The sequence below is a fragment of the Schistosoma haematobium genome, chromosome 1 (assembly GCF_000699445.3).
Source record: "Schistosoma haematobium chromosome 1, whole genome shotgun sequence".
NCBI lineage: Eukaryota > Metazoa > Platyhelminthes > Trematoda > Strigeidida > Schistosomatidae > Schistosoma > Schistosoma haematobium.
The window spans coordinates 62,132,370-62,158,477 of record NC_067196.1 but is presented as its reverse complement, the minus strand read 5'-3'; the positions used below and the strand labels follow the sequence as shown (position 1 = coordinate 62,158,477).

General features: G+C 38.3%; 2 protein-coding genes across 3 annotated transcripts; one reads left to right on the top strand and one right to left on the bottom strand.

The window, feature by feature from the left end:
* The first annotated feature begins 9,737 nt into the window (after positions 1-9,737).
* On the top strand, positions 9,738-11,410 carry MS3_00001806 (uncharacterized protein). Its single transcript, XM_051209300.1, has one exon. The coding sequence runs from the start codon at positions 10,125-10,127 to the stop codon at positions 10,998-11,000; it is 876 nt and encodes a 291-aa protein (XP_051074742.1). The 5' UTR covers positions 9,738-10,124; the 3' UTR covers positions 11,001-11,410.
* Positions 11,411-12,342: 932 nt separating this feature from the next.
* On the bottom strand, positions 12,343-21,816 carry MOB3C_1 (MOB kinase activator 3C; the record flags this gene model as incomplete). 2 transcript variants are annotated; one of them, XM_051209299.1, is made up of 6 exons in its annotated part: positions 12,343-20,090; positions 21,059-21,145; positions 21,179-21,294; positions 21,328-21,555; positions 21,588-21,738; positions 21,775-21,816. In XM_051209299.1, the coding sequence occupies 6 exons, from the start codon at positions 21,814-21,816 to the stop codon at positions 20,061-20,063; spliced, it is 654 nt and encodes a 217-aa protein (XP_051074741.1). In that variant the 3' UTR covers positions 12,343-20,060. The 2 variants fall into 2 exon arrangements, with proteins under 2 accessions (XP_051074741.1, XP_051074740.1); XM_051209298.1 differs by having other exon boundaries at positions 12,343-21,145.
* Between the last annotated feature and the right edge of the window lie 4,292 nt (positions 21,817-26,108).

The following is a 26,108-nucleotide window of genomic DNA, read 5'->3' as shown; positions in this document are numbered from 1 at the left end:
CCGTAAATACTTTGTTTCGAAGTTCGTATCCATGTGAATCTCGGGCAAGAATTATCTTACATGTTGAATAAGTAAGGCTTTTGAGTAGTTTGGAGTAGAGAATCAAATTAGACCTAAGCCTTCTCTCCCAAAGGGGTGCTATTCCTAAGATGTGGCATCGGGAACTGTAGTCAATGACCGAGTCAGCCTTAAGTACTTTGCGGGTGAAGTCTCGTTGTATTCCTTACACCTTTAGTATATCAGATAGGCGTAGGTTGGAAAATAAGGACGAGCAGTATTCAACAATAAGTCTTACACAAACTTTATAAAGAAGGATTTTAGATTCATTTTGATAGAAATTACGGAGAATGAAGCCAAGCAATTTCCGCATTTTGGATGCTTTGGCTGAGATGTGTTCAGAGAAATTAAGACTGTGTGAGTAATGTACCCCTAGGTCAGTTACTGATGCCAGTCTGGGCAGTGTGTGATTGCTAAGTATTAGTTTCATTTTAAGAAACGTGTCTCCTATACATAACCAGCCGCATTTCTCTGTGTTGAGCTCTAACCTCCAGCGTTTGCACCAGTCGTCTATCATGTTGAGTTCATGTTGGATTGTTTGCATAGTACTGCGTAAATCGCAAATGTCAGTTTTATAGATGACTTTTAAGTCATCGGCATAGAGGTAGGTCTTACCTGTGCTAAGGCACTTGCATATATTGTTGATGTAGATTATAAATAGCAATGGACCCAAGACACTGCCCTGCACAACACCACTGGTTATTGGTCCAGGTGTAGATGTTTTAGAGTTAATCTTGGTTATTTGATATCTGTTCGTAATAAAAGACCTGATCTATTGCAAAAGGGGATTTATAATTCTGATTGACTTAAGTCTGTTGATTAGAAGATTATGAGGTACTTTATCAAAGGCTTTCTTAATATCGAAGTATAGTATAATAACTAGTTTCTTGTCACGTATACAAGTAACCTCGTTAAAGAAGTCTATCAGACATGTACTGCACGACCTTGTTCTAATGAAGCCGTGTTGTGACGGGTCTATTAGATCTTCCTTGAGTAGGTGATCAGGTAGTTGATTTTGTATCACTTTCCATTATGCGTGATATTTATAGGTCTGTAGTTTTCAACCAGGTTTCTCGGTCCGGATTTGTGTTTGGGAAGAACATACGTTACCTTCCAGGTTTCCGGATATGTACCTGTCTCTAAAGATAATGTGTATATTTTGAGTAGTAGCGTCTGTATGTCCGGTCCTGACATTTTATAAACGATTGAAGGGATGTCATCGGCACCAGAACTCGCATTTGGCTTAAGGGTTTTAATGGCGGTATGTATACTCCTAATGTCGAAGTTTATGGTACTAAGATAGTTTTTGCGGGTGCACTTTATGTCGATATCTGGAGCATCAGATGTATTCCCATTGTGGGGAAACCATTCACTTAATAGTTCACATATGACAGTTTGGTCATTATACGCCACTCCATTGTGCAGTAAGGAGTGGATGTTGTGGTCTTTGTTCTTTCTTATGCGTTTCGTGAGGAGACAACATAGGGCTTGGGCTTTAGATACAGCAGCGAGCGCAGTACGTTCCTCTACCTGTTTATGCTTGTTGTGTTGACTTTGTACTCCGTCAAGTACAGAGCATATCTGGTGCAGGGCACTGAAGTCTTTTGATATATAGTGCATCCTTTTCAGTTTTCGCAGTTTAGACCTAGTCTTTTGGTTTATATAGGGGGTAATTGTTTTTAAACCAATTTTAGAGGGCATAGTAGTGTCTAGTGCAGATTTGGTGGTGATATTGAATATTTCTAAGAGGTTATCACTGGTAAAGAAACTGCTCCAGTCAGAGTGCTTTATTAGGAATCGAGAGTTTTCCCAGTCAGCGTTTGCATAGTCTCTATATTGGAACCGCGTGTTTAATTTCTTTAATTTGTTGCATATGGCAAGAATCGGAAGGGCGCAGAGGACTATTTTATGATCGCTGTTGTGAAACTTTTCGCCAACCATCATTGATGTTGGTGTGACATTATGACAGAATATCAAGCCAAGAATGTTGTGATGTCGTGTAGGCAGGTGTACATGTTGTTGCCAACCGTGTATGTCTAAGGACCTAAGTATGCTTTCAAAGCACAATGGGCCAGAATGTGTCGTCCAGTTGATGATGGGAAGGTTGAAATCACCACATACAATTTTGTAAGTGAGGTCAAGCGAGGCAGCCTGAGCAAATGACTCACTTATAATAGTGTCAGTTGAACTAGGAGTGTTAGGAGCTCGATATATGCATCCGATCAGTATTTTACATTCATGAGTGCACAGTTAGCCATATCGATCCAGGAAGTTTGCTCAGGACGTGGTCGCTATAGGTTTCCGCTCAAACTTTTTGATACATAAATAAGACAACCACCACCCTTCTTGGTGACTCAATCACAGCGGAAGAGCTCGTAGGTGTCTATTTGTAGATATGTGTCTGTGGTATCCGAGGTCAGCCAACTTTCCGTTATCAAAACAAGTGAGGGGTTGTTTAAAAGTAATAGGGTGCGTAGGCGAGTCATCTTACTTTGTATAGACCGAGCGTTGGTTAATATAAGTGTCAGGTACGGTGACTGTTTGTCTAGTAGAAGGGTACTTTGTAAACCCAGTGGTTTGTCTGTTTTGTCATGAGAAAAGGAAGAATTGGGAGCGTTGACTCCATATTGATGAGCGTTTAGTTTATTACCAATAGGGTTAATGCGAGAAGGGTAGTCGGGTGTTGTTTTGGTGAAAGAAGTATGTTTAAGAGTGAAAGGTAGAGTTGGATGGTTAGGTAGTGTGTCCGGGGAGTGATCAGGAGGTTCAGTCAAGGAGTTTTTAAGATTAGAGGCAGTTATCGAAGTTGAGAAGGATGTGCCACTCCCCATTAAATCGGAGTATATAAATGGTCTCAGAATAGTGGGATTGTCGCCCTCAACATTTGGAGAACCCATAGCAGTAATGTTGAGGGGGAGAGAGATAAAAAGGATGAGATGGTGTATATGTCGAATTAGAGGGGACTGAACCGTTGTATTGGGTGGCTTGACTTAGATAGTACCTAGAATCAGTAGGTGGGTTCCCAAGTAGGCCAACGTTCTGGCTTCTTTGTGTGCGGTGGGCAATTTTAGTCCTATTGCTGGTAGTTGGGGAGGTTGTATGTTTCTGGTAAGGAATGAAGGAATGCCTATTATTGTTGCCAAGAGAGGTGTTTCTGTTTTGTATAGTTGTGTGCCGGTTCATGGGGCTTACAAGGTTGACACTATATGACTTATGGGTACCACGTGTGGGTGTGGTTCTTGTCGAGTGTCGTTTCAAATTAGGATGAGTGGGTATTGCCCGTTCATTATGTTTGTTGTAGGGCATTCTATTGCTATGTTTTGGGTTAGGAGTGCTGGAGTATTGGTGGGTTTTTACGGAGAGTTTGGTATTATTTCGTACAGTGGTGTCTGAGCGTCTGTAGCTGTTATCGCGATTCCTGGGAGGATCATTTTTAGGCATTTTATAGGGGCTGCTAGGGTAATACTTGGACGCTATTGAGGCATAAGTGGTTTGGCATTTTGGGGTAGCTGAGTGGTTGTAGCTGCTTTATGTGCGGTCTTGTCCTTAGGACTAATAGCAGTATCCGACGTGCCTCCGTTTTTTTGGGGCGGCAGTGTATGGTGTTTTAGGATTTGTGCAGTGGCAAGAGCTGTAGCTGCCGCGGCTACGTAGGCTGGGTTGATTAGTTTGTGTTCCATTGAAGATTCGACGCTGGACAGCAGTCCTATCAGGGGTGATTCTAGTCTTTTTAAATGTTGGAATACGCCTCAGTAATGACTTACTATTGAGGAGGTGGTTAGCTTCAGTGGTACTACCAAACTAAAAAAGAATGAGGCAGGAGGCTTTAGTGTGTACTTTACGTAATTTTGCTATACGCCAAGACTGCAACAATCCACGTTCTTGTAGTAGAGTATTTTTAGCAATCTTTACGTTCGCACTATCAGGTATATTATACACAATGACATTCTGCATGCACTGAAGTCCTTTCAACACTTCAGATGATATATGGTCAGTTACTTTTTCAGTGTTTTTTATAATTTCGAGATCTGGATTTCCTGGAACATTGGTTAAATATTTGTACGGTAATAAGCCTTGAATAGTTTGGGCGAGGCTAAGTTCGGTTTGGTTGCTTTTAGATCTATCAGTGGTGAGATTATTGGAATTGATATCAGAGTTCTTAAGGTCGATATGGTTACATACAGACCTGTTGCAAGGGTCTACCGGGTGGTCACCTTGTGCATAATTAGTTGGGGGATGGAGTATGTGTCTGGGTGAGCAGTCAAGATCTACATCCTCGAGCTGGCTATTGTAGGCAGGCTTACATGTACTCCGTGGGCCGCTACTCAGGATGGCCGATTGTAAAATTGTTGGGTGTTTGAGGTCAGTCGCACTGTCTAAATAATGCTCACAACATGTGATGCTTTTGTTTGGACTGACAAATGATGTCGACTCTAACGGTATGTGACTGCTCTTATTTATATCGACAAGCGAGATGCAAGGTAGTGATGTCTTGTCCAAGTAAACGGTACACGTTTAGCTGAGGGAAGATCAGAGTAGGATGCAGACTGATCAGTGTGTTTATAAGGTTTCACATTATTCGCTTTAGTGACTGATTTAGATCTTTTGCAGATGCTATAGGCATCAGGAGAGATTATATGTTTTTTAAATGGCCTGGACATTATCGGAAGTAATGTAAATACAAAGTTTAATTAGGTGGGCGGCGAGTTATAATTTAACTTAGTGAACGTGTAAAGTTTTATGGTAGGATCAGACCCAGTATTCATTAAGAGTAAATATATTAACGTTAATTGGTGATAGAGATAGCGTGAAAACTAGCAAGATTAATTTATGACGTTGAGTTCCAAAATGAGGTGTCAAGTTGATAGAACCCTATCAGTGACGAATTATTTATCGCCATTAAGTGTTAAATTAAAGAGAAAAACTAATAGAAAAATAAAATAATACCACGTGAAAAAGTTACAACCTTCAAAAGCGCGCCAGTCTTTTGCAGCTATCTAGTGTTCATATCACTCTGATCCGGCATGCGTGATGTGAAGAGGGAAACAAAGAAGCAACTATGAACAATGGAAGCTACTTTCTGAAACATTATTTCCCTTAGTTCAAAGTTTGTAAAATATTAACATTTAGTTTATTCTCTATTATATTTTACGAATTACAGACTCTCATTTGATGTATGATTCACTGTCATGAGCTTTTCTATTCCCAAAATTTGATTGTAATTTAAGCATAACTTCTTATTCTCCATTTTTCTGCCTTGATGCCCTAGCTTGGACACAAATGTACTTTTCTTATTCTTTATGCATGATGATCTTGCTAGCCATATATCCAATAATGTCTCTTTCAGTTGTTCGAAACCAGGTATAAATCAAGTAACGTTCCATTTAATTCGTCTTCTCTCTTGCTTGCCAACCTATCAGATAAGAGAATAGTTTTCCTCTCTTCCCTCAAGGCCATTCAGCCGCAATCGGACCCACACATTGCTAGCTTCAAGTTTGGAATAAATAGCCAACCGCGTCAAGACCTTAAACAAAATTGAGATAAATCCTCTCTTGTGCATTAGTGGGCAGATGGATTAAGAACGTGACAGAAATATACTCACATAAATTGCAAATGTAAGTATGAATTAATTGTAAAGACATCTTACACAGTAAAGTATCTAAGCTCAATAGTTAGGTAGTTTCTCTTCAAGTAAGAATTAATGGGTAGATTGTAACGATGCAGTTAACGTAAGACGAATTATTTTTAATATGGGTCAGGTTTAACAGTAAAGTACTCACTCAAAAATCCTCCTAACTACAAGCCTATAGCCTGTATCTGACATCGCGTTAACAAATGAAGTGAAGAAATTTACATCATTTTTATTTTTACTATAAGGCTTACAAAGTATTATACACAAAGTACAATATAAATAATATGTTTCTTTAACATATAAAAATCTCTATGTTGTATCTGCTTATCTACGATAACAAGTTAACAAAAAACCCTAATTTCTAAACACTGCGTTCAGCAAATCACATTATTTATTAAGTGGTCCTGAAAACTGGAAGTCATCGTAACACTGTTGAATCTTTACGTTACCAGTTACAAGAAGATTTATCTCAACTTTCAAACGTTCACAACCGATTTCATTCTTTCAAAAACTCATAACTTTTGAAGGGGACCTATATTGTACAACAGAAGACATATTTAACGAGTATGTTTCTTTTTACATTCCTGATACCACAGGTATTATTGGATAATCATTAATCTAGATTGTAAAATAACTAAAGTTAAAAATAAGAAGCAATGGATTACTGGAAAATATTTTGGATTTCGGAAAACTGAAATGTTTTGCATTTGATCCCATCTCGCCATAACATCTTAGATGTCATACGAGTGGAAAACACATTCGTCAAATAGTTTCTAATGGTTTTTCAATTGATAACAAGCTATAACGTAAATTAACTTTACAATGCTCCCAAAAATTTATTTGTATTACCTTTAATTCACCTTAACTTTCATTCAACTTCGTTGAAATCTAGTCATAATGTAATCAACAGAACGAATAATTTATCACTGGGAATAAATTGATTTGTGTTGACAATGTAGACATATATTTCTAACCAATTATGGTAATACAATTTGGGCGAAGAAATATTTATTTTGAATTAGTTCTTCGCCATGACTCCACACTAATACATAGCTTTCAAAGCTAAACATAAAATCATTACAACTGCTGAAAGACCAGTTTCACAATGTACCTCATTAATAACACAACAGATATATATATTGACCAGTCTCATGTTGGCATATGTGCATCCTGTGCGGATTGCCGTGATATAATCTTGAGTCACAATCTTTTTATCTGCTTCAAAATAATTTCTTCGTCAAGCGATCCCTTCTGTAATCTCTGTATCTTTAAAGTCAAATCATATAATCGGTTAATTGTTGACACTAGTTATGAAAGAATAAGAACAATAATTGATTGTGAAATTAAGCAGTCAGTCAGTAACAACGTAGAACTTCGTACGTACGTACATCAGTTCGAGTTGCCACACCACATTAGCACAGAGATGCAGTTGTCGATTCAAATCCCGTAGTGGTAGAAGTAATAAGAGTATAAGCAGTGATCGGGAAGATAAGGGTTTGGAGATGTTATTTAAAGAGTATAATCCAGTGAAATAAATTTGGAAAGAGGAAAAAAGGAAGGGACATGAAGGATTCAGAAGATTAGAATTTGGGAGAGCACAGAGAGTGGATGCACCTGCGCCATTGCAAACGATTTTGAGCCATGTCATTCAGGGTCTCTAACCATCGGTTGCTATCATCTCGCGGTCCCCAACCAGGTAGTCTACACCTACCAACATGACTCAGTCCACTTGTCAGTGACTTCATGGACTTGTGCCATGTTTTGGTTTGGCCGCCCCTAGCTTTCTTCCAATCTACTCCTATACCACTGAACATAGCACGTCGAGGCAGTCGGTCGTTGGGCATACGTAACACGTGTCCCAGCCATCTCAACTGATCAAGTTTCACTACTTCATCAATTGATTTGCCATCCTTACCTAGTACCCGTTTCCTAACAACTGCATTACTTACTCGATGGTCCCAGGATATACGAGCAATATTTCGAAGACACCTATGATCAAATACTAGTAACCTACGAATATCCTCTACTCTTACCGGCCATGTTTCACTGCCATAAAGTAGGACGGAACGAACTGCTGCACAGTAAACACGTCCTTTGGTTGATAGACGGATATCTCGCCTACGCCATAAATGACGCAAGTTGGTAAAAGCTAGTCGAGCCTTCTGTATCTGTGCTGAGATTTCGTCACACACCAGACCACAAGGGCTGATGAAACTTCCAAGATAAGTGAAGCGGTCGACACACTCAACTACTTCGCTCCCTATCACTAGTTCGGGTGTCAATGCAACCCAATCCTGAAGCAACATTTTGCATTTCGAGGGAGAGAATCGCATCCCGAACATGCTTGCATTGTTGCTTAGAGTGGTCAGAAGACTCTGTATTTTGTCAGCGTCTTCACCAAATAAAACTATGTCATCTGCATATTCTAAGTCAACAAGTGAACCTCCCGGTAGAAGTTCAACCCCTGGAAATTTAGATGAGGAGAGTGTTATCTCTAAAAGTACGTCGACCACAAAGTTGAACAAGAATGGGGAGAGTGGACAGCCCTGACGAACACCACTTGAGGTAATCAATTCTGATGACAGTTTGCCATAAGCTCTTACTCTACCAGTTGTGTTCGAGTAGAGAGCCGGTATAAGGTTAATATACTTCTTTGGTACTCCTTTCAGTGACAAACACTGCCATAGAACCTCACGATCAACAGAGTCGAATGCCGCCTTAAGGTCGAGAAATACTACAATTGTGGGGCGTCTGAATGTGTGTCTGTGTTCTAGAACCTGACGTAGTGTGAATATCTGATCTATACAACCACGTCCAGGTCGAAAACCGGCCTGGTTTTCTCTAATCTGCTCTTCACGAGCTTTGATTAGGCGTCGAGGTATCATTGAAGCTAATATTTTAGACACTATATTGGTCAAACTGATTCCTCTGTGATTGTCACAAGAGGACTTTTGTCCTTTCTTATAGACTGGCACAATCAGTGATTGAGACCAGTCAGATGAGATTACGTCCAGTTCCCAAATTCTACCTATGACCTCAGTTAATCTCATTGCTAATACTGGACCACCATCCTTAAAAATCTCAGGAGTAAACCTGTCAGGGCCTGCTGCTCTCCCTCGCTTCAGATTTCCTATGGCTTTTTCAACTTCGTAAAGGGACGGAGGACCTACATTAACTTTCCATTCAGGTTGACTAGAGATCTTGGGAAACCGAAGTGTGGCTGAAGGCCAGTTGAACTGATCCCTAAAGTGTTCTGCCCATCGATCCAATCTCCTGGATTGAGAATGAATAATATGTTCATATTTCTCTGAGATTGTTGCACTAACGGTCGGGTTCCTAATTCCGGTTTCCTTAACGAGTCTGAACAATTGTCTGCTATTACCTATTGCCGCTGCCTTTTCCATCTCTCTTGCTTTCGCTACCCACTACTGTTCGCGATCATTGCGTAGACTTCTTGTCAGCTTGCGCTTAAGCTGACTCCGCTCTTCATTATGTTCAGAGTCAGGTGGAATGAGTTTCCGAGCATCTATCAGTGCGATAGATGCTGCTGAGATCCAGTGTTGCTCCCTAACCTTCTGGTTTACCTTACTAGCAGATATCACTGCTGTTTCCACAGCTTTTCGGATACCATTCCATGCTGCATCGGGGTAGGCATCACATACATGGCTGCCTAACTGTTTTCCTAGTTGTTCCTGAAATATACTCTTAGCTTGACTGTTATGTCCGAGTGGAGATTAAATTACAGGTAACTCCCGAGGACTATTAATGGACTAATATTCTATAAATATTCTTATTGTATAATTATTCAACAATTACATTACATATATTTATATTCCTCTTATTATAAGCTTTATTTTGACCTATAACTTATTATTGTACGATTTACGGTTCTTAAGTTATGTTCAGCTTATTAACTACTGCCTCCCACATCCACAGCCACTTTTTGAGCTTATTTGTGTACAAATATTATTTCCTATTTTATGGTACGTTGCGGTCTGTGTGATTGATATATAAACTAAGTATGCCTGAAATAAACGATCTGCTCTGATTCTGGTCTGATCTGCTCTGATTCGGAAGCTGGTATTGTGTTCTGTACTCAAGTGGAAGGGCTCGTAAGACATAGGACCAATAAGGACGCTAAACTGCCCACACCGGTTGAACGTCATTGGTTGGCCTAGTGTGAAGATTCGTATAAGTCGTATTCGGATTGGTAGATAAATCGTGCGATAGAAAAACCAGACATCACAAGGTCATAACAATTGGCGACGGGGTGGAGAAAAGTTTTGAACCCTCAACTTCAAGGTCATAACAATCGGCGACGGGGATTTTGGCAACAAAGAAATAATAATAATACAAGTGGTGACTCAGATTTTGGAAATAAATTAGCTGTATAATTGCCGGTGATTTTTGGAGCTAATATTATTGGCAAAAAAAAATGTCGATTTCTTTCGAACAGTTGCGGTTAATATTACAGCACCAGCAGATGTTTGCCTTGCAACAAGAGCTATTTATAACAGTTTTGGGCAGACTTTGCATTCAAGCAGAAAATAAGAAATCTATATATCATGCAGATAATGGTGCAGCAATGGACAATTCAGAAGCATATCCTGTGGAGGATTCACATCCCCTTATACCTGAATCAGAACGTAATATTTGTAACGTATCCGGCTCACAGCAAGAAAATACTGTTCTAAATGCTCATGAAGTTGTGACAATACCAGATGATCAAGAACCAGATCCTGTAGATGAAGCCCAGAGTCCAGAATTGAATGAAACGCTACTGGTTCTGTCTAGCTCTGAAAATAAACTCCAGCTCGAACAAAATTGTGATCCACGTGCTATTAGTCGAGAAAGCTGTGGGGACTCGTATTCAGAAAATAACTGGAGCAACACGATGAACCCAATTGTACCAGATGTTACTCGAAATCACCGGAAGACAGAAATTGATATTGAGTCGACTTATCCGATTTCTAATGACAATGTACCAAATATTGGTTCTCAGAATAATACATATAATTTTAATGAAACTTCTTATAACAATGAAGAAAATATGTCGGCTGTTTCAAATGATGGTCAAAAATCTAATTTAATTTTGTTAGGCGTTGACTTTCTTAATGACTCATTATCTACTAACGAGATTCATAATGAATTTGGAAGTAATGACCTCAAGTCGATGGTCGTTCATCATCATCTAGTCATTTTTAGTGGATTCTCCAGTCAATACAAGAAACATGGTTTAAATAAAGTCCTACTAGTTGTAATTTGGAGCCATAAGGACCCAACATTATTTCGAGGAGGAGGAGAATGTTGAGGAATTTAAAGTCACATATGATTCTTTTTTTTTAAATCAGAATCTAAAGTTGGGTTTTTCAAAAAAAAAAAGGGGGAGGTGTTATGTCCGAGTGGAGATTAAATTACAGGTAACTCCCGAGGACTATTAATGGACTAATATTCTATAAATATTCTTATTGTATAATTATTCAACAATTACATTACATATATTTATATTCCTCTTATTATAAGCTTTATTTTGACCTATAACTTATTATTGTACGATTTACGGTTCTTAAGTTATGTTCAGCTTATTAACTACTGCCTCCCACATCCACAGCCACTTTTTGAGCTTATTTGTGTACAAATATTATTTCCTATTTTATGGTACGTTGCGGTCTGTGTGATTGATATATAAACTAAGTATGCCTGAAATAAACGATCTGCTCTGATTCTGGTCTGATCTGCTCTGATTCGGAAGCTGGTATTGTGTTCTGTACTCAAGTGGAAGGGCTCGTAAGACATAGGACCAATAAGGACGCTAAACTGCCCACACCGGTTGAACGTCATTGGTTGGCCTAGTGTGAAGATTCGTATAAGTCGTATTCGGATTGGTAGATAAATCGTGCGATAGAAAAACCAGACATCACAAGGTCATAACATTGACTATCATTAAGTAGGCCCCTAAGAGGTTTCCTTGCAGTTACCGGCCACTATTACTACATCCGAGCGCTTAGCTTTTCGGAGAAGGTCCGAAAGCTTTCTGTAAAACTCATCTTTGACATCATCTGAGCTGCAGTCAGTGGGAGAATAGGCAGAGACGACGAAGAGGCAACGACGAGTGTCCCTATATTTCCGGATTCTTACTGTTCCGTTCAGTCGGACAGCGCACAAACGACTGTCCACTGTGATCCAGTCTAAGAGAGCTAGTTCTGCCCTAGGACTCAATGCCATACCTACGCCGGCGAGGCCACGGGAAGCAGAATCAGGGCTTCCAGATACACGAAGCGTAAATCGAGTCGGTTCTTTATTTTGGCATGGTGAGGTCAAATGAATGACGCTACTTGGATCCTGTATGCGCGTCTCGGAGACGCAGCACACATCGATGGCGCGAGATTCTAAAGTCTTATTTAAGGAAGCCTGCTGTCCTATTTGGCAAAGTGTTCGTACGTTTAAAGCTCCTACGTGTAGTTTAGAGCGTGGTTTCAGGAGACCAGGAATGGCGTTCCACGTACTCGAATCGTTTGCCCTAGCGGTGCGAGGTGATAAAGAGACGTGAGGAGGGTTAGTCATGGAGATAAGAGGGGTATTAGGAGGTGTAGGAAGGATTTGAATGTGACCACCTTGATCTCTTGTGCTGTTACGGGTATGAGGGCTGATGTCACTTCCCGGCTGCCCACACCGTGGAAGGGTATTTCTTGAGGAACCTGAAAAGGAAATTGGATTAGTGTTGGTCTTGACGACCTGGGAGCGTGACCGCAGAGCCCAAGGGACAACTGCTTGAGGCCGGTCGCGCACGGCCTTTTCGTGGAAGGTTTTTGACGTGTTAGCTCCGTTCTTCAAAGGGCCTTACCGCCGGAGACGGAAATCCGTGAGGTAAGGTGAGGTGTGACATTTTTAGGGTCGACCTTTTCTAACCCCACCCCTCCTTGTGGGAAGGCAGCATCGCTGTCATGCTGGTTGTCCGAAGGAAACACCTTACTGCTGTCACACCCCTCTACAGTCAACAGTACGACTTCGCCCTCAGACCTTGAGTTGCTGCTTTTAGTCTTACCGTTCACCAATCGACCTGCCTGGCATGGTAGAACCTACAGGAACATATGTTCCAGCCAATATAGCTCGGTTGGGTCATCACGATAGGCAAGCCCGACCACCGCGTCAAGGTAGCAGCTTCGATAGGTGTGAAATTAAGCAGTTGTTGCTGGTCCAAACATCGATGTTAATTCAACCCTTAAAGTTTTCCACAGGATCATATCGAACTTATCCTGTGCTATCAAAATATTTCTTAAATAAAGCAGAAGCCATAAGAATACACATCAATAAACCTAAATGTTGGATGCAGAAAAATTCTGTACTGCCTCATAATTTACTCTCGCCTTCTGCCATAACGTTCCTTATATTTTCCTTAATTTAAAAAGAATGAAAACGTTTCAGGAAATAATGAGCACGTTATTACGTCCAAAAATTGATGTATTAATATATTAAATATATTTTCTTTACAAACACAATAAAAATTTACTGGTCGTTACTCAAATTGTCAGGACTTAGTGTGTTCGAGTTTCATTTGGTATAATAATCCAAAATTATAAGTAATTAATAATTGCGATAAAGATTGTTATAATACGAGCCGTATGTACAAATGAAATATATAATGGGAATATCGATGTAGTCTGTAAACGTAGACAGTAAATACATTAAAGTCCTGTTATCATAACAATAGTTAATTGAGAACAAGAGACATATGTGCGTAGCAGTGTATTTGTGAACAGTAATCGGTGTATTGTTCTACGGGGATTCAGAACGGAAATGGGAACTTCAACGGTATGCAGTTTTAAACAACTATTTTATAGTCACTCATAGTAAATGTACAAATCATGAGAACTAATGAAAGAAATGCAAATAGTATCAAAAACTAATTAAAAAATAAGTTTATCCTAACTATCTTCACTCAGCCAAAAATAACATTATTACCAACAGTATCATTTCCCTAGGTTGTACGATTGTACTTATATATTCTTTTATCATGTGGTAGTTTATAATAAAATGTAATTCTACATCGATAAACAAAATTATTAAACAAAGTCGAATTTTTTCAAGCATCACATATCCAAGTTTGTGAAAGATAGAATGGTGTTGTATTATTAAATAACAACTGGTTATCAGAAGATTTCGAATATTTAATATACTACAATACAAATGGAAAGGTGCTATTTCGTACAAAAAAGCAATTAAAATTATCAGAAGTTTTTAAACACTAAATAAAATAGAGATGTTACGTCACTGAACTAAGTGATCGAAAATTATTAAACCATAAGGTTATTAAATTCACTTGGTGTCGTTTTACTTGTATCTTCCCATTGTTATCTAGGACTGTAATTGATCTGTCTCGTGTTGTCATATGTGCATCCAGTGCGGATGGCCTCGATATAGCCTTAAGTCACAAGGTTCTTAAGCAAAGATGGACAGTGTCTTATAGCAGATCACGTGCAACTGCGTTTGTTCGCAATTAATTTGGTTAAGCCATTTTGTTAACTTATTTAGCGGACTGAGTCGTCCGTACTATAACAACCTGCTGTACCTTTATTATTGATGTGCTTCGGGACTCGAACCCCGTAACGTTCGCTTCAAATGCTATTTAGTTGTTTAGTAGTTTTAGAGGTAATACGAAATAATTTATAAAAATATGAAAAATAGCAATTTACTTTGTGAAAATGAAAAATAAGGTAATAATCAAAACCAGTACGAAGACAATAGAAGAATAAGGGATTAAAGGGGACTTTTATACGCATTGATCAGACTTAAACCCGTGAGCTGCTACTGCCTCATGTGTGCTTAAATTTTCAACCCAGACCTTCTTTGAGCAAGTTGTTCTGACCTTATAGACAATTTCGGACGAGGATTCTCGTGGTGGCGCGTGATAATCAATGATCATATTTTCAAAGATTGAGCTACTGATTGATTTGTATTTCGCTATAGATAACTATGCAGACAGCTGCTCATATATTTTTGTGGCAAGTACACCAAATTAACATTTAAAACACCTTGCATCGTGAAACCAAGTAAGCTGATAAATGCATACTGAGGTGGCGCTCACAGAGTCAGTTACTCCTTAACACTTCCCTAAATGAGGTTATTACAGTAAAAACGACTCGGAGCTCAGTTGAATAACATGTCATTCTCAGAACTCTAGACAGTCTTTAGTAGTATTTTAGCCACCCTATTCCCTTTGAACTTAATGTTTATGAATAAAAATTTATTTGAAACGGTGGAGGTGCTTCCAATTTTACTATTCGGTTACAGGCTACGATCATTAAACTGGGGTGGGAAACCATTCGAAGCAAATGTTCGTCGGATGTCATCTAATCCATCATTGATGATGTCGTTAATGCATATTCGTCTGACTCTTGACGATAGAGAGCAGAATTATTTCTTTTTAACCGGCTGTATCCATCTGTGGAAGTCCCTATCTTGACCGTTTACTGTATATCGATCGTTCCAAAGAACCATCTCGTCTTCGTTTTACCGATACAAAAAAATAGTCATGAATAGAACTCTGATTCCACTGTGAACGTAATCGACTGGTAGCAATTTTCGAAGTAATGTAATATATTATTACGGTCACTGTCACATGTACGTTAAAGGTGTCAAATCAATAAGTGAATGCCTAATTACGTTCACAAACGAAATAAAAGGTTCTAGATCTTATATTTAGAAACAGAATGAGCTACTTCTTAAGCAATATTATTCTAACAAATCACAGTATCCCTGGTTAATTTGTAAACTACGAGATTTTGTTCCGAACCTTGACCCATTTTAAACACTATTACGTAGTCACTTGTACTTTCATATGACGAGTGACACTTAGAACTTATCACACAAACTTTCAAAGGATTACATTTCATTTTTGTTTTTTACTTTGAGGTCAAGATATTATGATGATACATTCTACGAAGATAAAGGTACATATTGCTAACGAGTCCTGACTAACATGATAAGTATATTTAGAGCTTCTGTCTGATCCCCAATAACCACTTAATATCAGATTGAAGATTATTTTCCAATCTACAAAGTATATTTTTTTAAATTCTTATTAAAATGTTCATTCATTCATTCTTAGTCACTAACTGAAATACTGAACGGTACTATCATGATTAACCGTTATAATGAATTTACATATAAATCCACTTGATAATTTAAAAATGCTAAAATCATATACTTTGTGTGTTTCTTTTAAGAAATTTCAGGATTTGTAATAATATAATTAGAAACCACTCATCACTTTCGTAATTGTTCACAACTTAGTGTGAGTTATATTTTCAAATATATAAAATTGTTGAACTGTATACGATAAATGGGGAAATAGATTTAACGAATTACCAAAAAATGAAAATTATTATGTGACAAAACTTCACTATTCAGGTAAAACTGTTCTAATGTCATTAATTGAATAACAATAAAGAGATTAAAACCCAACAGAAGACAAACAACAGTTGTTGTTATTATCTAGTTCCTGAGCATTCATAACATTGAATTCTTAACTGATTACTAAACTTCTACAGCTCTATAAACCTTGAGCGGTGAAAAAAGATGGAAGACGGAAGTATGATTAAGGATTTAACTCTAATATCTCAGTAACTTAAGTTTATTCGTATGATTACCAGATATATCGATGTTCTAAAAAATTCCAGAGACAATGCTAACGTTTGCCTATTTCTACCCAATCACAAGAAAAAGCAACATATGCATATCGACTTCTGATAATTTTTAAGAGTGCTGACAAGTAAACTGTATTTGGGTCATTTTACAGCTTTTTCGGAGGTGCGCGAGAACAAGCATTGACATCCAATAGTAGTAGTACCAGTAGTCTACCAGAACATTACATTTAAGAATTAAAAAAACTAATTTCGTTTACTGAAACATAATATTAATTATGTAGTCGTACATAGTAAATGCGACTTATCAACTTATTCAATTTAACTACTCAAATTTTTTCCGGATGGAAATAGAAATATATAGGATAGTTATTCAAGTATCTTATTTTGCAGTAGACTAAATACATATTCAAGAATAAGCTTGCCTTGAACAGAGTCTAGTTTACAAATTGTTACTGTTGAAGAAGTGTTGATGCTATTGATACTACATTGATAGTGAACCTCCGTTCCATTAACAAATATGTAGTAATAAATTCGAATTGCCTTCAGTTTTAGAAATAATCAACAAAACTCATAATAGGCTAGTCAACTTTCAAATGAACAATAATATTTTTTTGACAAACAGCGAGCTGAAGTACCTTATATATATATATATATATATATATATATCATACCAGAAGTCGAAATTTAGAAACGCTGTTATTTAAGTTGACAAGTATCCAAATAATGTGTTATGAATACCCTAGAAAACTAGATAACAATAAAATTATTCAACTGGTATAGAGATATATCGTTAGTGTGATGCTACACTGGCTATTTTAGTCACTAGAATTGACCGTTTCAGACTCAGTTCTTTGTTAAAATGATATATTGACAAACAAGATAAAAACATTTGTACACCATTGATCTCTAAACAGACTTCCATTTAGAATTGACACAAAAGGGAAACAAATAATGAGATATCAGCAGAACTCAATAAAGAAGTCATAAGTAACGTAGGACCTGGCACGAAAATGAAACTGTCGAATTTACCACACCTGACATTTCCACGAGCAGGAAGGAGCTTAACAAAACGAGAGGCAGAAGGGAAACAACTTTAGATGCAGTAGAAAAAGAAACATTAAAATGGAGTTCAATAAGGTGGAGTCAAGCTGTGAAAAGTATGGGATGACATAAAACTCAAGTATGAAAGGGTAGAACTTCGATAAACCTTAGCCCATGTTGCCTAACATCTCCAACCACAGATGATGATGTTATTGCAGACCAATACCTTGGATTCTGAACCCACCGGTGTATTTTGACTCTGTTGCCAAACACTACTTTCGTTCTAACTTATCCCTATGCTAGCTAACACTGTGTTGGAGTATGTGATGGACCAGTGCGTCGAAGGCATCGATTATTATATACTTGAAAACTACCCACACATTGTATTTGATATGCCGTACTACAAAGCCATGGGGAAATACATTACTGAATGCTAACTGGGTAACTGGTAGACATGAAGGAGACAACAAATCACAATTTAAATGATAAAGTGATGAATTTTTATAAAGTCTGAAGAACGATCGATTATGACAGCTGATTTTCAGCATTGCACAACAGTTAATCCGCCTACGGCAAAGGTAATATAAGCAAACTTTATGTTCCCATGATCAACTTTTTATCAACTGCAAGCAGCAAAGTACTTCGTGAATACAATAATGTGGTCAACTTAAGAAATTCCACAGAGTATCTACAAAAACTGGCCATATCGTAAATTACTGTTATCCACTATTTTATTTATTTATTTATTTGAACACATAAATATTGGTACAAGAGGGCACCAAATATATATGCACCACACTTTGTGTAAGGGCTGTGATACTGCCCGGGTGCCCAGACCGAAGCAGGTGGTTTTCTTGGGGAGCTACACCACGAGCCTTTGACCTAAAGGTCTAACCCACAAGGCTGTGGAGTATCGTAAGGAGATGCAGTCCCATGGTAGCCGGTGACCAAAAATTGGTTTATACGCCATTTGTCCCTTCAGGATACTGGAGCCCATGTGCACCATTGGTTTGGGATCCGGTTAAAGCGCCGGACATTCGCTTTTCGTCCACTCATTTTCGTAAACAACAACCCCGCCACAAGAAGGCAGTGAGTAGGACTTCCCTGGCAAAGGCTGTATACGCGTGGCCGTGTGAGAGCATTTCGAGAGGGAGGGCGGGCCCACCCACTCTCGGCTATGGATAATCAAAACAACAGAGCAAAATGAACATGGATATCAGATGATTAGATATTGAATCCAGTCTTAACATGTAATAGAAGAGAATATTTGTGGCATTTTGAACAATATTCTATAAAAATTACAGAATCATCACCAACTTAAGTTTGTACACGTTTGAATTTATTGAGACCTTTAATTAAATTATTCAACGGATAACATTATTTTTGTTGGTGAAAATTTGTGTATATCTTTACACTATTATCCTCACACTTACATGATCACATAAGCTTTGACCACGTGTTACGGCATATATATTTCTCCTACTAGCTTAAATATTGGTTAATGAAGTCGCTAGATGAATCATTTAGTTGCTGATATATATGAACTTCCTAAATCCTAATCATTCATTCGCATTCTTGTTCGTATTCGCTCCGTGTGGTTGGTGGATCTATGCTGCCCAATAATAAACAGTAGTCATAGGTTAGTAATCTCTTCTGAAAGTTATACACCGTTGGAAGTCATAAAAGTTATCTTAACGAATGATTAACGAAGCATAAATATTATCTCGAAGAAGTTTTACTACAAATAAAATCTGAACACATTAGTTATCGGAATTCTATAGATCGAAAAAAATTTTAAATTAGAAGGTAACATTTCAAAAAAGAGCGAAACGCATTCACTCAACACTAAGATAGGAATTTCCAAGAAAAAGGTTAATGCAATCGACAATTATAGGTTCATATACTAAGCTTTGAGATACAAATGATTAAGTATGTGAACCTATGGTCAAAAGAGTTCGACTTGACCAACGAAAGCTCCTAATTTTGTAGGATTGCTACTCAATTAACATGATTTAGAATAAACATTTATAAAAATAATTTTTACATGGACTGAATTAACATCATTCAAACTTTGTTGTATACACAATCAGATTTTTGGCCTTTCATTTGTTTAGAGTGGACATAAGAAGGAAAATATTAAATGTTACATTTTTTAAAAATCAAGAAATGACTTTTTCAGTTAGGATGGAAGCAATTAATTGCTTAAAATAAACATAAAAGCTATGTAATATAGTCGGTAGTAGTGGTGCGAATAATTTATGGTAGATTTTTCAAAATCAAGTGTTCAATAAAGGTTTGCCGTAAGAAAATAGTGAATACACTTGTTAAGTGAACTTAACAGATGTATAAAAAGTAAGACAAATAGACGTACATAGTAAATCTAAATAAAAGAAAATATTATTTTTGGATGCCGATTGAATAATGGTATGGATGAGTGAGAAATGCAGTTTCATATTTTGAGGACAGAAGCAGGGAAGAAAAATATGATTAGAATGTGTTTTGCATGTGAAAAAACTCAGCTTCCTTTGTGCGAAAAAGGAAAACGGAGCAGCAAAACATCAGGAAACAAAACTCAGACACTGAAAAGTACAGAGGTCGATGAAATTACTTTCGTTTTTCGTGACAGCCCGGTCATTTAGATGTTGATGTGGAAAATTTGCGAACAATTTATGTATATGATCCTTTTAGTGACAGATTCTTTGGGTTAATTCATTCTACAAATGTATAAAGCTGAATGGAGCTACCAAAGCTTAAATATATTAAAGAGCACTCAGAATAAGTGATTTACTTTCTAATAGACAGGCTTAAAATGAACACACTTTATGCACAACCAACGGCATTTATAAAACGATTTGTTTTTCGGCAACTAGTTACCACATTTATGAAATGCTCTCTATGACGACTCAATAATCGAAATAATAAGGCGTTTTGGTCACGAACGGAGAGTATTCTCTCACTAATTTATATATATATATATACGTTGTGGCACAAATGGATCTTGAACTATATTATATATCCCTAGCCTGTTCTACTGTCACTGATACTGTAACTACTACTACTATTCTATGATCTGGTTGCGCTGGTATACCTTGAGAACCTAAACCGACGCCAGGTTCTGCGTTGCTTATGTATAACTAAATTTAGCTCAGGCTGATATTCGAAAACAGAAGTCACACTTATTTTGAAGGAATTAAAAAACATTATCTTCCGCTTCTGCTTTATAGAAGTTAGCAGACAAACAGTTTCGACGGGTTTACATCACCCAAGAAGTAAGGATATTTCTAACAGTTGGTAGATATTACACATTCGTTAAATGGTGGACAATGCTTTCCGACTGTCTTGTATTTATTTAAAGCATTGAAATGTGAAATGTATCAAGGACTGAGGCACTATACAGTAAGAATCTTGATTCATATACACACAGCAAACGTTTCGCAGTGTCAAATCCCATGCAGAAACTATTGGGAGACAACCCAGAAACCAAATTCTTTGTATTTCATTTGGGTAACTGGGTTTTACTGTATACCCTCACGTGATATTGTCCAGTCTAACTAAAAAGCCTTTGTGTACATATTAATACATCTCTTCCAGCAAACGGAAGTTAGCATTTAAGTTTACTACTTTCAACTGAGTGTATTTAAAAACAAATCATATGAACTAATAGAAACAAAGAAAAACTAACCAAAGGCTCCAGTTCTTTTTTATCAATAAGATCGAAATAAGTTACGAAATAGTAGAAGTGCTTGTAGCAAGTGTTGACATGAGCCTCCTAAAAATAATGATTAGAAGGAAAACTACATACCGCTCCTATCTCATGCAAACGATCGAAGTGGTGAATATAGACGTGCACAAACACTCTGAACAGCCTACTAAATATTTTCTTTACAGTTGAAATATAGCACTTTGGGAAAGGAATATCTGTATAGTCACGTGATGTATGGAATACCCTACCTATGTCAGTTGGGAAAAGTGATGGATCATTTATCTGTGCGTCAACCCAGTCCATCAACTCGTCAACATATTTGGGTGCTGGTAGTGGGGTAGGCTTTTTATAATGTATATTATCGCGCCAATGGTATTCAAACTTTTTGCCTCCAGACATAGTCGGGCATGTCTGCTCAGTGCACCGATCACATATAGTCCCATAAATGAGGTTGATGCGATTGTAAAAATCAACAACTGGGAAAATGACAATCTATATTTCAATTCACCATGAACTGCAATCCAATCATTCAGTTCTTCGTCATCTGGCTTTTTAACCGCTTCCCTGAGGTCGATCCCTGAACTTAGTGAAGCCTCAGCACGCTTGTGGAGGTGATAACGGATTGTATCTGGTGCAAACGTTTTCTTCGGACGGAAAGTCTTTGAAAGCAATTACCTTCACTAAAAAAATGATACCTTTTGCTTAACGAAAATCTCCCTAAAGCCATTGAAGGCCATCTTTAAATTATGAGCGTGACCTTCGGATGGTCCATATGATGGTAGGTAGTTAATTTCAGGTTACCGCATTGATGACAGAAGGCCGATGGCTTTCTTCAATCTTCATTGAGAGTCCCATCTCCTCTCAAATGTTTCATATGAAAAGGTCACCTTCCAGTCCCAAGGTGACTCAGAGCGCTTTACGAACGGAAAGTTTGTAGCAGTTGCAAAAGTCATTACATGTAACGTTACTAACACGAGTTTGTTTTTCTTACTGCAGGGCAACAAAGAGTAAACGTACTGGAAAAGAGACAAGCTCTACGTAAACTGAACCTGCAGAACGATGGATGAAACTATTTTATAATAAGGTATAGTTATACCTTTTTGTAATATAACCTCGTCTTTCAATTTCAAATATATCTTTGTTGTGCCAGTACGCTGCGTTCTTACTTCAGAGGCATGTACCAGTCCTGACTGTTGCGTTGTTGTTTCAGATAGCCCCTGCTTTCAGGTAAAAACTAATACGACGTGCTACAGGTTCAGCTCTGATGTGATTTGCATTTGCTCTGTCCTTACTCTACATAAGTATCATCTTTTTTCCAAAGAACCTGTCCTCAGCTCAACATTTGGTAGATTACTTATCTTTTTGAGTTCTACCCGAGTTAATCGTTGACTGTAGTTTTGCTTCAGCTTACTATTCGGTTTTTTTTTCGTATCAAGGCTAATTCTAGTGTATCCTAACCTTTTGTACTACCCGTTTTTATCCATTTTTTCCGTTTTGAGTGTTCTGTTTTTTGTTTAACTGTCTCAGATGCTTGCTAGGATCTAATAAACAATTCACATCACCATAGTCATGGAGAATACATGCAAGCGACCAGGATGTATTTTCGCTGTCACCTCGGGTATGCAGTGTGACAAATGCAAAGGTTGGTTGTACGAAACATACACAGATCTTGCAGTAAGTGACTCAGGAAGTAGGTATGTGGCACGTGCAACATGAGTACTGAGGATTCGATGAGCGAAATCATCATTCTCTTGGCAGGTCTGAGAAAACAGTTGTCAGTAAACCTGAAAAAAGATTGTCCTAAAACGGATTAACAAACAAAGATGTACAGTGAGGTAAAAGAACCTCGATAATGTTAGTATCGATGGAACATTTATCGAAACTAATGTGGTTATAATGAATCACCATCATAACATCGACGGTACCAGACTCCCTCAGCAAAGTTGGGTCTCTCAGCACAGGATCCCTGGACACATCAGTGGTATCCGTCAACAAAGTTAAAAAGGATCGGGTGTCACCGTCTAAGAGACAGAACATCCCATGTATTGTAGTGAAATCAACTGATTTGGCCGTATAGTCTACCCCTATGACTTCACAGCCAGTCAACAAAGAGTACAGGAATCTGAAACTCTCTTCAACTGCCAAATAAAAGGTACTCAACCCGAACGTACCCGAAGACCTGGGGAGATGATCACGGTTTGAAATTATTCTCTCGTAGGCATGAACTGTAAAGACAACTCTGACCTTCCCCTCAGTCTGTAGAATGAAAATGATAGGATTCTCTGTAAACAGTTAAACAGGAAGCCCAAACTTACTAAAATAGAGCCTCCGACGGCCACACGGCTCTCTAGTTGAAAGGACTACATGCATCTAAATCGTTCAAGACTACTTCGTGTAACGCTCATTAACGCTGCCGACGTGGAGGATGTTCTACTGGCTAGTCACTTATTGAAATCAGATGGAAATGTACGAATACTGCCTTATATACCGTGCTCTGAGCACTTTCTCATCACGAACATTACTAAAGAATCTTGCGAGACTTTTTTTCCTTGGAATAAGTATGATTGCGCAAGGTATGCCAGGAAACATGGATCCTGACCACACAAACTCTGATATTCGAAAACTGAAATCCACAAAGCAGTCCTTTAAGCTCAAAAACATATTGACTCAACAAGTGGTGAGACTAGCCGAGAAGGACGGAGACTCTAGACCCTGGCTGTTGAAGATAATCTTCACATTCTTTCATACAGTGTGTGCATCTCTCGAATTATTTCTTGCTAACAGATTCCAGTTGCCAACTGGAATGCAAATGCTCCCGGACAGGCCACATGATGCCATTATCAAGTACAAAAGCAAATTGGAGCTGACTATTCCACTTGTGGAGTACCATGATCACGAAAACGTAGGAACGATGAGCTACTAACTTAGATAAACAAGTCAAGAAAGCTCACATGTTTAAAATTTATATTATAACATGCTTATATATGAACGCTGCCAGTCTGTCGAATAAAATGGATGGGCTGTGTGGACTCAGTGATGCTAATAATACTCATCTGATGAGAATAATTAAAATAAGGATATCTTAATTTGCAGACCAGGAACTAGCAACACACGTTATGTCTTTATCTCACGACGGCAGAAAAACGAGAATGAAGGACGGGGTAGCCTTGTACCTGCGATCTAGTAGATCAAGTGCGCAATCCAGAGTTTATCATTCTTGATGTATCCGTGTGTTGCTCTACCACCTCAAAGTGTCTAGTAGGAGTCCTTTACGGGACGTTGAGCTGCTGGTAAGACAACCGTATGCTGTAAGGACTAACTCACTCAAGGAGACTTCAATCTTCCTAAACTCAATTTCGCGGCACATTGGAGGTGATAACTCTGCTGAAGCTAGGTTCTTCAACCTTATTGGAAATCTGAGATTATTTGGAAATATCGATTCGGTACTTCGTCGGGGAACAATCAGACACCGTCGCGCTTAGACTGAGGATTTAGAAACAAAGAATTCCTGATTGCCAATCTCTTGATTCTGACTCCTCTTGAAAAAGGTGATCATACCGTCATAGTAATCAGGTTTATCAGCAAAGCTGAGTTCAGACATCATACATGCACTGGGATTTTAAACGGTACTGGGCGGAATACAAACGAACTGGTAACAATCGAGCATACAGACAATTCGAATTAATGGGGAACATATGAACAAAGGCGACTGGAGAAGACAGGCCAGAGAATCAGATAAAGCTTATTGAAAAATTTGTCTACAAACGGAGGAGCTCATTGCGTCATTCAGCCTCTCTTCAACAAGCCAAAACCGGATTTTCCCGACTGCTAGGCCCTAGTGGCCCAACCGACAACTGCAGTGACGTCACTGACCTTCTAGTAGAACAGTATTCTCGGACATTTCAATCGACCCACACTGATTATATTGATGAAAGCTTCATACGCAACTCCGCAGCACTTTCAGGAGTGAACCAAAGCACCGACCCGGTGTACCGAAAGTGCATCACCTAATAAAGACAGTTCTCATTGGCCCAAAAATGGTCCATTCTGCTACATTGAGAGAAGCAGCTTCTATCTAGGTGACACGGCTTAGAGTGATGTTCTCACATTCACTTAACCGAAGCAAGCTACCAGAAAATAACTGCCTCACAATACACCAAATTTCGGTGGAGATTGACCCAGAAAACCTTCGAAATACAGGCCGATAGTACTTCACTCAGTGCTCCTAAAAATTATGAACTGCCTGGTACGTGACAGTCTACACGATTATTTGCTATCAATATACTTACTTTCGTCCCAATAGCATGGTTTCAGAAAAGATCACTCTTGTATAACCAACCTGTAGTTTGCAGTGGACAGATGGACAACCAAACTTGATGGCAAGGAGAAGGTTGACGTCATATACCTTTACTTCACAAAAACCTTCGAGGGGGTCAAACATATATATAGATGATGCCACAAGTATTCAGTGTTTGACAACAATTTAACCAGTAACACCTCCTAATATAACTCGTACCCACCAAGGGAAATCAAAAGACAGAATCGAGGAGATTGGAAGATATATTTGATGATTATAAATATATCGGAATTGTCTGATCTAATCTGGCTAGTGATTGCAGTAGATGTTGAGCACGGCGTTCCCACTCGTGATCTGGTGCGGATGCATGACCGAGCGCCTTCAGCTAGGTGAGTTCACTAAAACTAATCTGGTCGAAATCCAATGTCGAAGACTTACAGAGCTATTTATTTTGGAATTTATTTACTGCTACAAATCACTCCTCCTCAAGTAGGGTAGTGACGACCCTAAGACGTGGCCAGCCAGAAGTTCAAACCAAACGAGTCTGTCGTTGGTAAACACTCTTCTGATAGCTTACTAGGTTTAGCAGCGTCTGGTCATCTTTCCTTACTATAAGGGACCATGAAATACAGTATAGTAAGAAAATAATGTACAATGAAAATTTTGGTTCCTCGTAAACCTCATCGTTCTTTTTATCGTCTTTTCCAGCCGTCCTGGAAAAGAAAAAAGGGA

Coding starts and splice junctions, on each gene's coding strand:
- MS3_00001806 (XM_051209300.1), top strand. CDS start 10,125: ATGTCGATTTCTTTCGAACAGTTGCGGTTAATATTACAGCACCAGCAG.